The 12,268-nt window shown below is 45.7% G+C and overlaps 1 protein-coding gene across 3 annotated transcripts; it reads right to left on the bottom strand.

Moving 5' to 3' along the window:
- Positions 1–299: 299 nt before the first annotated feature.
- Positions 300–11,285, bottom strand: mat2b (methionine adenosyltransferase II, beta). Of its 3 annotated transcripts, XM_042432176.1 has the most exons (8): positions 10,729–11,027; positions 6,317–6,511; positions 4,922–5,036; positions 4,504–4,656; positions 2,027–2,220; positions 1,822–1,935; positions 610–813; positions 300–571 (listed from the first exon to the last, which is right to left on the bottom strand). In XM_042432176.1, the coding sequence occupies exons 1-7, from the start codon at positions 10,783–10,785 to the stop codon at positions 640–642; spliced, it is 1,002 nt and encodes a 333-aa protein (XP_042288110.1). In that variant the 5' UTR covers positions 10,786–11,027; the 3' UTR covers positions 300–571; positions 610–639. The 3 variants fall into 3 exon arrangements, with proteins under 3 accessions (XP_042288110.1, XP_042288111.1, XP_042288109.1); XM_042432177.1 differs by lacking the exon at positions 10,729–11,027 and adding an exon at positions 11,068–11,285 and having other exon boundaries at positions 300–813; XM_042432175.1 differs by having other exon boundaries at positions 300–813; positions 10,729–11,025.
- Positions 11,286–12,268: the final 983 nt, after the last annotated feature.

Here is a 12,268-nt window from a genome sequence, read left to right as displayed (position 1 = left end):
CGGACCCCGTCCATGCTGCTCCGACCCCGTCGACGCTGCTCGGACCCCGTCCATGCTGCTCGGACCCCGTCGACGCTGCTCGGACCCCGTCCATGCTGCTCGCAGCTTTATTTTATATTTGTTTCTTTTCTGAGTTTTTCGTTTGTAGCTTTGAGCGGAGGCTGTTTTACAAGGTACCAAAGACAAACAAAGACCCTGATAAGAGGAGTGAACCACACCAGATTATATTGTTTGACCCCTGACCCTGAGACCACAACAGGATCCGGTTTTAGACCCAAACTGTAGAACAAAACTCACAGTTGAGATTCAGCATTTCTGAGGTTTATTGTGAACAGCTGACACATAAACATAAAACCATGAAACAGCAGCTGAGGTTTGTCCTCTGCAGGACACCGTAGCTCAACTTCTCTTTATTTACTGAATCAACAAGAAATCACTAAAACACTTTTTACAACATAAACGACGTTCAAACCGAAGACTGAAAACATACAAACAACTCATTCATATAATAAACACTTCTATATATTCACAGGACACAGAGTATATATACACCCGTCTGTCTCTCCGCCACCCGTCTCTCTCTCAGCCACCCGTCTGTCTCTCCGCCACCCGTCTCTCTCTCCGCCACCCGTCTCTCTCTCAGTGGAAGACTGTCTGTCTCCAGCGTTTGTCGGGGGTGAAGGGCCACAGACAGTCAGTGATGGCGGAGGTGAAAGGTCGTGGCGAGACGCTCAGGTTCAGCAGCTCCAGGCGGGAACAGTTTAACTGACTGTTGATTGGACGAAGAGCCGCAGCTGCCGGCTGCTCGGTGAGCTGCAGACAGACAGGAGGCGATCAATAACCTGATCCATAAGATCATCAATAACATCACCATAATAATCATCAATAACATCATCAACACAGTTTAATCACTGATATCTGCTGCTAACAGGTATCAATCAATATACTGATTGATCCATACTGACAGGTATCAGTCAATATATTGATTGATCCATACTGACAGGTATCAGTCAATATATTGATTGATCCATACTGACAGGTATCAATCAATATACTGATTGATCCATACTAACAGGTATCAGTCAATATATTGATTGATCCATACTGACAGGTATCAATCAATATACTGATTGATCCATACTGACAGGTACCAGTCAATATATTGATTGATCCATACTGACAGGTATCAGTCAATATATTGATTGATCCATACTGACAGGTATCAGTCAATATACTGATTGATCCATACTGACAGGTATCAATCAATATACTGATTGATCCATACTGACAGGTATCAATCAATATACTGATCGATCCATACTGACAGGTATCAGTCAATATACTGATCGATCCATACTGACAGTATATCAGTCAATATACTGATCGATCCATACTGACAGTATATCAGTCAATATATTGATCGATCCATACCGACAGGTATCAGTCAATATATTGATCGATCCATACCGACAGGTATCAGTCAATATATTGATTGATCAATACTGGCTGGTATCAGTCAATATATTGATAGGTGTATTAATTGATCCATGCTGATAGGTGTATTGATCCATGCTGATAGGTATATTAATTGATCCATGCTGAGAGGTGTATTAATTGATCCATGCTGATAGGTGTATTAATTGATCCATGCTGATAGGTATATTAATTGATCCATGCTGATAGGTGTATTAATTGAGCCATGCTGATAGGTGTATTAATTGAGCCATGCTGAGAGGTGTATTAATTGATCCATGCTGATAGGTATATTAATTGATCCATGCTGATAGGTATATTGATTGAGCCGTATTGATGTGTACGTACAGGTATGAGGTGGTTGGACGGCAGGTTGAAGGCCTGAGCAATGGCGACGGCCGTCTCATATTTAGTCATCTGCTCTTTACCCGAGAAATGGAAGATTCCTCTGATGGATGGGTCCTGAGGAGAAACAGGCAGACGGACAGGGAGTGAGACTAGTACCTGTCTCCCTCTCTCGAATGGACAGACAGTCAGACAGACTGGTAGGTACCTGTCTCCCTCTCTCGGACAGCTTCCTGCAGACGGTGGCGACGTCTCGGGCGTCGGTGGGGAATCTCTGCTGGCAGTGATCCAGCGTACAGCTTTCTGTCGCCTCCTGAACTTTGAGCCACAGCGACGTCACGGCGCTCTCTGACACCGACTCCACTTCCCCGAACAGCACCGGAACCCGCAGCACCACCGCACCTGGGCACAGGAAACACACACACCAGACAGACAGGTATGTAGACAGGTGAGACAGACAGGTATGTAGACAGGTGAGACAGACAGGTATGTAGACAGGTGAGACAGACAGGTATGTAAACAGGTGAGACAGACAGGTATGTAGACAGGTGAGACAGACAGGTATGTAGACAGGTGAGACAGACAGGTATGTAGACAGGTGAGACAGACAGGTATGTAGACAGGTGAGACAGACAGGTATGTAAACAGGTGAGACAGACAGGTATGTAAACAGGTGAGACAGACAGGTATGTAAACGGGCGAGACAGACAGGTATGTAAACAGGTGAGACAGACAGGTATGTAGACAGGTGAGACAGACAGGTGTGTAAACTGGTGAGACAGACAGGTATGTAGACAGGTGAGACAGACAGGTATGTAAACGGGCGAGACAGACAGGTATGTAAACAGGTGAGACAGACAGGTGTGTAAACTGGTGAGACAGACAGGTATGTAAACGGGCGAGACAGACAGGTATGTAAACAGGTGAGACAGACAGGTATGTAGACAGGTGAGACAGACAGGTATGTAGACAGGTGAGACAGACAGGTATGTAAACGGGCGAGACAGACAGGTATGTAAACTGGTGAGACAGACAGGTGTGTAAACTGGTGAGACAGACAGGTGTGTAAACTGGTGAGACAGACAGGTATGTAAACGGGCGAGACAGACAGGTATGTAAACAGGTGAGACAGACAGGTATGTAGACAGGTGAGACAGACAGGTATGTAAACGGGCGAGACAGACAGGTATGTAAACAGGTGAGACAGACAGGTATGTAGACAGGTGAGACAGACAGGTGTGTAAACTGGTGAGACAGACAGGTATGTAGACAGGTGAGACAGACAGGTATGTAAACGGGCGAGACAGACAGGTATGTAAACAGGTGAGACAGACAGGTGTGTAAACGGGTGAGACAGACAGGTATGTAGACAGGTGAGACATACAGGTATGTAGACAGGTGAGACAGACAGGTATGTAAACGGGTGAGACAGACAGGTATGTAAACAGGTGAGACAGACAGGTATGTAGACAGGTGAGACAGACAGGTATGTAAACGGGTGAGACAGACAGGTGTGTAAACGGGTGAGACAGAGAGGTATGTAAACAGGTGAGACAGACAGGTATGTAGACAGGTGAGACAGACAGGTATGTAAACGGGTGAGACAGACAGGTATGTAGACAGGTGAGACAGACAGGTATGTAAACAGATGAGACAGACAGGTATGTAAACAGGTGAGACAGACAGGTATGTAGACAGGTGAGACAGACAGGTATGTAAACGGGTGAGACAGACAGGTATGTAAACGGGTGAGACAGACAGGTATGTAAACAGGTGAGACAGACAGGTATGTAAACGAGTGAGACAGACAGTGTGTAAACAGATGAGACAGACAGGTATGTAAACGAGTGAGACAGACAGGTATGTAGACAGGTGAGACAGACAGGTATGTAAACGGGTGAGACAGACAGGTATGTAAACGGGCGAGACAGACAGGTATGTAAACAGGTGAGACAGACAGGTGTGTAAACAGGTGAGACAGACAGGTATGTAAACAGGTGAGACAGACAGGTATGTAGACAGGTGAGACATACAGGTATGTAGACAGGTGAGACAGACAGGTATGTAAACAAGTGAGACAGACAGGTATGTAGACAGGTGAGACAGACAGGTATGTAAACGGGTGAGACAGACAGGTATGTAAACGGGTGAGACAGACAGGTATGTAAACGGGTGAGACAGACAGGTATGTAAACAGGTGAGACAGACAGGTATGTAGACAGGTGAGACAGACAGGTATGTAGACAGGTGAGACAGACAGGTATGTAGACAGGTGAGACAGACAGGTATGTAAACAGGTGAGACAGACAGGTATGTAGACAGGTGAGACAGACAGGTATGTAAACAGGTGAGACAGACAGGTATGTAAACAGGTGAGACAGACAGGTATGTAAACGAGTGAGACAGACAGGTATGTAAACGGGTGAGACAGACAGGTATGTAAACAGGTGAGACAGACAGGTATGTAGACAGGTGAGACAGACAGGTATGTAAACAGATGAGACAGACAGGTATGTAAACAGGTGAGACAGACAGGTATGTAGACAGGTGAGACATACAGGTATGTAGACAGGTGAGACAGACAGGTATGTAGACAGGTGAGACATACAGGTATGTAGACAGGTGAGACATACAGGTATGTAGACAGGTGAGACAGACAGGTATGTAGACAGGTGAGACAGATACCTGGACAGTGTCGGAGTGTCTCTCTCTCTCCCTCCAGCTTGCTGCGTCCGTACAGGTTCAGAGGATTCGGAGTGTCGTCTTCTCCGTACGGAGGATTCCTGCCATCAAACACGTAGTCGGTGCTGATGTAGAGGAAGAACGCTCCGCACACGGCTGCAACATACAACACACATGTAGAGGAAGAACGCTCCGCACACGGCTGCAACATACAACACACATGTAGAGGAAGAACGCTCCGCACACGGCTGCAACATACAACACACACTTTACACACTAATCAGCATTAACGAGGTCCCTCCAGGATGAAAGCCGTGTCCTCGGTGCACAACGTTGTATGTGCAGGTTGTTTTGAAAGTTTCTCAGTCAACAATTTTTACAGATTGAGGTGAGTGAAGGTCAAGGGTCAGAGGTCACCTACCTGCTTCCTTGGCGAGCGTGCTCGTGGCGTGCACATTGAGATTGACAGCTGCCTCAGTGTGTCTCTCCACCACATCTGGACGTCTCTCTGCTGCACAGTGGACGATCACATCAGGCTGCCAAAGACAGACATCACCTTTAACATCACTGTACCAACTGTAGTCCTGTACTGACCGACTGTAGTCCTGTACCGACCGCCTGTAGTCCTGTACCGACCGCCTGTAGTTCTGTACTGACTGTCTGTAGTCCTGTACCGACCGACTGTAGTTCTGTACTGACTGTCTGTAGTCCTGTACCACCAACTGTAGTCCTGTACCGACCGACTGTAGTCCTGTACTGACTGTCTGTAGTCCTGTACCACCGACTGTAGTCCTGTACCGACCGACTGTAGTCCTGTATCGACTGTCTGTAGTCCTGTACCAACCAACTGTAGTCCTGTACTGACCTTCGGTAGTCCTAGACCGACTGTCTGTAGTCCTGTTTCGACTGTCTATGTTCCTGTACCTACTGTCTGTGGTCCAATACCGACCGTCTGTGGTCTAGTGTCGACTGTCTGTAGTCCTGTACTGACCATCTGTAGTCCTGCATCGACTGTCTGTGGTCCAGTACCGACCATTTGTAGTCCTGTACCAACTGTCTGTAGTTCTGTACCAACTGTAGTCCTGTGCCGACTGTAGTCCTGTACCGACCGTCTGTAGTCCTGTACCGACGTCTGTAGTTCTGTATCTACTGTCTGTGGTCTTGTACCTACTGTCTGTGGTCCTGTACCGACCGTCTGTAGTCCTGTATCTACTGTCTGTAGTCCTGTGCCGACTGTCTGTAGTCCTGTGCCGACTGTCTGTAGTCCTGTGCCGACCGTCTGTAGTCCTGTATCGACCGTCTGTGGTCCAGTACTGACCGTCTGTGGTCCAGTACCGTCCATCTGTGGTCCTGTACCGACCATCTGTAGTTCTGTATCAACCGTCTGTGGTCTTGTACCTACTGTCTGTGGTCCAGTACCGACCGTCTGTGGTCCAGTACTGTCTGTAGTCCAGTACCGTCTGTAGTCCAGTACCGTCTGTAGTCCTGTACCGTCTGTAGTCCTGTACCACCTGCAGTCCTGTACTGCCTGCAAGCCTGTACCATCTGTAGTCCTGTATCGACCGTCTGTGGTCCAGTACCGACCGTCTGTAGTCCTGTACCGACCGTCTGTAGTCCTGTTCCTACTGTCTGTGGTCCAGTACTGACCGATTGTAGTCCTGTACCGTCTGTAGCCCTGTACCGCCTGTAGTCCTGTATCAACTGCCTGTGGTCCAGTACTGACCGATTGTAGTCCTGTACCGTCTGTAGCCCTGTACCGCCTGTAGTCCTGTACCGACCGTCTGTGGTCCAGTACCGACCCTCTGTAGTCCTGTACCTTGTATTCGTGCAGCAATCCTCTGATGGCATCCTCATCTGTGAGGTCACAGCGGAGGAGGCGGGGCCTTGCCCTCCTGTATCCCGTCCCAATAACGAACCAGCCGTTGTTCTCGAACTCTCTGCACACGGCCCGACCCAGGAGACCCGTTGCCCCAGTAACCAGGACCCTGAGAGTCGGGACCAGCACCTCCTCCTGAAATAAACATACAGAGGTCAAAGTTCAAAGATTCACAACTAACCAACAGGAAAGACGTGTCTCAGAAACTATTATCACATGATCAATGATCAATGATCGGTCCTGAGTCGTTTCTCAATCAGTGTTCTTGTCTGTACTTGTGAAACGTCATCAGTCGCAGCCCAAGTACTGTTCCAATTCAAAGTCCACATCTAGCCAAGTCCAGTCCAAACACCCGGATGTGTTCTTGCTCCGCCTGTTTTATCAGAGATGCATCAGCAGCTGACAGCCAAGTATCCCAGCATGCATTTCACACCAACAGGCAGTGATGTTGGAGATTTTGAGGCTAAAAGCTTTTGTAATTATCGTTGTAGGATTATTAATATGTGACTTTATTAATTTTTAATGTTTTCAGGAGAGAAAGTAACATGTAGATTCCAACATGTAGCCAGTTTATCCCAGTAACTCCAGTCTGTAAACCTGCTGGGATGTGTTGGGAGATGTTTGGACCAGCCGCTCATCTCAGCTGCTAGCAGCCCGACTCCTGAGATGATCGGCCGGTCAACATGTGGTCATCCCGGGGAGAACATGATCCATGAACTGATCTGCAGCTCTTTGCTGATTCACCGCTGGCTCTAATGTGTCCGCAGCATTTAGATATATGATATAATTCCTTCTGGAAGATAAATGTTGGTCTCACACATGAAATCTAACAATTGTAGCTGCAACATTAGTTTGTCTGAATGTAAAGTGAAGCTTCATGTTTTTACTGGACAGAACAGCAGCGCTGCCTCTGGAGCTCCACATGTACACATATCACCACATTTACACACATATACATGGATTCAAATGAACAGATTCATTTCATTTATTTTATTAAGCTACATAACAGTTTAGATTTTTATTATAGCTACATTACAGACTGAATAACATCATTTACTGCATCTCTCTGTCAGTGAGGTTTTTGTTTTGTGAGATAAAAAGTGTTAGTGGAGCTTTGAGTTGAGATTATTTTGTCACAGTACAGTCAGGTAGGTGTGTTGAAGCTGAGCTGCTGCTGTTCCAGCTGCAGAATGATCTACTGCGTCCTCTCGTCCCAGAGTTTGTATTCCCGGGTCGAACTTCCAAGGTCTAAACTTGGCATACCTGGTATTGACAAGCGCCTCTGGTTACTGATCAGTTGTTGCATCATAATCTTGTGATGTAACTGTACAGATCCATACTGAGCACGCTCAGTAATAAATATGTTAACTGTTCTGTAGTAACTAATGTTGATCCGTAACTGCTGGATGTGGAAATAAACTGTTTGCTAACAAGTTCAACATATCAGCTGGAAGCTGATGATGCGTCAGAGTTGTGATGGTCACTAAACATCCGATGATGCAACGTTAAACCATTTAAAACTGTTTTTTAAACCATCATCCCCACATTGAACCACCAAAACAGCAGAAGACAGGACAGAACACAGACAGCGCCGACCAGGACACAGGGACCAGCAAACCGGAGACAAGAAAGGAGAGGTCCACCAAGACCACCAAACCAGCACCCACAGAACCCCGGCCACGGAACAACTGGAGAGTCCACAGAGTGCCGCCAAGGAACTCCTGAATTTCTTCCCCCACATCACCCCAGACCCCCCAGACCCCCACCCCCACCCAACCCCGACTACCACTGCCATGCCTACCCTACCCTACCATGGACCCCCACCCCCTCCCAGGAGTGCCACCGTGGACACAGCAGGACCACCACAAACATGGAAAGACCTCCGCTCAGCACCACCATCACAGCTGCACAGACCGCAGCTACATGGAGCTCCAGACTGCAGTCACATGACCTCATCAGACACACGCTCACCCTCATCTGCACTCGCCGTAGCGGCCAGGAGCCCTGCTGAACACACACTAGTGCACGTACACACACGCACACATTATTATTGTTGTAAACTGTTCATCAATACTGTTATATGAATATTAATACTGTCTGTATAAACGATTCTTGGGATGTAATCCACAGTTTAAAGGACGCGTTTAAACTTTGAATGAAAACAACAACAAATTCAATATCTAACATCGCAGCGTGAAACAATATGAATCTTTTCTAACCAGCCAATGGAACGTTCGAGGGTTGCATCATCAGCTTTTGGGCTACAAAGTAATAACTCTGAGATTATTGATGACGTCGTCATTTCCCTCAGTCTGTACATCGTCAATGGTCAGTTCAGAGGGGACTCCTTTGGCCGTTACACCTACAGCTCTTCTCTTGGCAGTAGCACAGTAGATTATGCAGTAACAGATTTAGACTGTTTACACTTATTAGAACTGGAAAAATACTGTCAAACCTGGACCCTGACAGTCAACCAGCCCAAAACCTGAGTGCTCATTTTTCAGAAAAGGTCCAGACTAGAGAGAAACACCAGTTTCACAAGCGGAAACAACCCTGTCGAACATACAAATCACCATCGCTGTGAATGAACCAAAAGACAAAGCAAAAAGAGCTTTCTATGCCATCAAGAGATCAATAAACACTGAAAGACAGAATAGAACTTGGTTCAAAATATTCAAATCAATCATTGAACCCGTTGCTTTATATAGCAGCGAGGTGTGGGGAACGCAAACTCAACAAGACTGGACAAACTGGGACAAACATCCAACTGAAATCCTACATACAGAGTTCTGCAAAAGTGTCCTCCAGGTGCTGAATCAGGCCAATATCCTCTACTATTAAACATTCAAAAACCAGCCCTAAAACGAGTCCCCTCTGCCTACTGGTCCTGAAGCTGAACGAACCATCAACCACTCAGGTCTTTACACCAGGACCACCTCAGCTTCAGGACACACGCACCCAGAAAATTAGACCAAACCAAATTATGATGAAAGAAAAAGAAAAATACAGAAATTATTGGACAGAATTAACAGAATCCCAGAACAAAATGGAAACATACGTAACCCTGAACAGGGAGAACACTGAGGAAACCTACCGGACCACAGCGTCTAAGCACAGACTGACTGAACACAACCTGGCAGTGGAAGAAGACACAGACAGACCTGCTGCCCAGAGAGGAGACGTTGTGTTCTTACTGTGACCAGAGAGCTGCACTTCTTAACTCACTGGAACCAATATCAAAGTAAAAATAATACAAATATTCCCAGAATTCCTCTGTGTAAGTGACTGGGAGAGACTTCCAGTCCTGCTGGGAGAGAGGGGGGACTGCTGTAGACTGGCAGCAAGATCTGTAGCAGCTGCCATGATAGATGTAAATATGCTTTAGCAATGTTGTATGAAGCCAATGAAGAGAGACAGAGTTTCTTTATCTCCAGCTGTAAATCTAACAGTGAAAGAGAAAATGTGTCAACGTGCAGCTGATTAGGCAATTGATTGTGTAACTGATTAGGCAATTGATTGTGTAACTGATTAGGCAATTGATTGTGTAACTGATTAGGCAGTTGGTAATTTGGTAATTTGGTTCTCTTCAGTTTCCTACAGCATAATTTTAAACATATATCTGATGTTATCTAGTCTACTGATAAAACAGCCACTGTCACTGATCTGAATGTTAATTTATTAACAAATAAAGCTCAAACAATAAGTAGGGACAGATTCATCCTGCTGGTCTGGAGGACTGAGCCCTTCAGCCGGTCCGTCTTCACATCCTTCATATAGTTTCATCAGCAGGTTTGTTCTGCTGCTGAGAAGAACGCCGCTCTAGTTTTTGCTTCTTGTCGTGACACATTATTGTCTTTCCAACACTATTCTGGTCTGTTTATGTCGTCCGTGCAGGCGAACTATGCAGAATTATTGCAGCCTGGTCAGAGTTAACGTTGACTAGACGCTGCTGAACCTCGATGTCAGTCGATGTTCATTCAAGCCGGACTTTTTCAAATAAGCTCAGCTTTCATTAGCTGTACTGATGGAAACCTCTCAGCACAGGCAGTACATAATAATAACAATAATAATAATAATAATAATAATAATAATAATAATAAAGGCACTGTCTGTTTGATCACAGCCAGGCAGGCAGTAAATAACAATCAAAATAATAATAATAATAACAATAATAATAATAATAACAACAGTAATAATAGCAGTAATAATAACAGTGATAATAACAGTGATAATAACAGTGATAATAACAGTATCTGGGGATCAGAGAGGAAACACTTTTCATCTTGTACATAATCCCGGAAAAGCTCCGGTATTTTCACAGCCGTGTTGCAGGTCTGCAGGTGAGAGTTTACCTGAACCAGCTGCACGCGGCCCGGACTGAAGTTAATCCTCAGTTCTGCGCGGCTCATGTCTCCTCTCTCTAATCAGGTATTTCTGATATTTATTATTGATAGATATCGATCCGTCAGCGCGGCTCCGACTGTCTGATGCGCACTTTGTTTCTCTGCTTCCGCCTTCACAGTGGTCAGCTGTCTGCCGTAAAGCAGCTGTCTGCCGTAAAGCAGCTGTTGCGGTGATGCTAGCTGTTAGCATGCAGGCTAGCACACACACACTTCAGAGGAAACAATAACAACAATAATGGGAAATAACTCCACAGAGACCCGGTTTGACGGATCAAACTGAGACTTTACCTCCAACCCGAACCCAGGCATCTGATCCCAGAACCGCACAGACCCGCACAGACCCGTCTAGACCCTTCTCCACAGTCCCGCACAGACCAGCACAGACCTCCGGTGCAGTAGAGCGACAGGAAGTACGTCACTCCTCCTCCTCCTGTTGTTTAATGGCGGTTGTCAAACAGCTTTCTGGTGCGTTAGCGCCACCGTCTGGACTGGACTGGACTGTGGACTAGAACATCAGAGTCAGGGTTAGGGGGACTAACCCCTGACCCTGACCCACAGGGTTAATCCTCTCGTTAAGTCCTGTATTTAACAGCAACCTGAACTCCTCTGCAACGTTTCTCTAATAAATAATGTAAAATAGCTGATGTGATTCTAGTCTCTCTTACTGACATCTAACACAGTATAAAAATACATGTTGCACAATGTTCACATCTGCTTATTCATGATGTTTATAGTAGTGACCAAACCTCCTTCATATAATGTCCTCCTCTTTTCTACTTCTATCGCTTCCTCTCAGTTCTCCTACTTTTCTTTGAATGCCCTTATTTCCTCTCTCCTGCTCTTCCTGCCATTTCTATTATACTTTAAACCTCAGCCTTGCTATATTTTATGATCATACTTAATTCTTGTTGATCCTCTTGCATGTTTATCTGCCAGCTCATTTCCATCCACATCTATATGTGCAGGAATCCACAAGTTAATTTCTATTCCTGCTCCCTTAATTCTGAATATTATTTGTCTCGTCTTACATCTGACTGCATGTATCAATACTCACCAGTTTACTAAATCAGAGACATTTTTAACAATGTAAGTCTATGGAAACAGTCTTTTTAGGGCCAATAGCGTCACGTGATCGACGCAGAAGTTGTAATTACACAGTTTGTCCACTGTGTCAGATTAACTTCAGACCCCTACACTGTTCCTGAGGGTTTAGCTGCCACCAGACTGTAAAACAATACGGACGTATTCACCGTGACGTCACTCATGAGTTTTGCGATTTGACCGTCGCCATGGTTTTTGTAGCTGGAAGTGACCATATTTGGATGACAGGGTGGAGCTGACCTTAGCACTAACTGCTAGCTCGGTTAGCACGATGCATTTACAATCTATGGTTAACAGTGATAATACTAATGCTAATTTCTGCTAGCGAAAAACAGACCTGAAACCATTAAACCAGAATGTACTTACCAGAACTCCTCAGAGGATCTTT

This window comes from Thunnus maccoyii, chromosome 13 (genome assembly GCF_910596095.1).
Source record: "Thunnus maccoyii chromosome 13, fThuMac1.1, whole genome shotgun sequence".
Lineage (NCBI taxonomy): Eukaryota > Metazoa > Chordata > Actinopteri > Scombriformes > Scombridae > Thunnus > Thunnus maccoyii.
The sequence above is the reverse complement of the archived record's forward strand: the minus strand, read 5'-3'. Positions and strand labels throughout refer to the sequence as shown.

Coding starts and splice junctions, on each gene's coding strand:
- mat2b (XM_042432176.1), bottom strand. CDS start 10,785: ATGAGCCGCGCAGAACTGAGGATTAACTTCAGTCCGGGCCGCGTGCAG. Junction 4,657..4,921: donor CACGCTCGCCAAGGAAGCAG/GTAGGTGACCTC, acceptor TGTATGTTGCAG/CCGTGTGCGGAGCGTTCTTC. Junction 814..1,821: donor CGTCCAACCACCTCATACCT/GTACGTACACAT, acceptor GTCTGTCTGCAG/CTCACCGAGCAGCCGGCAGC.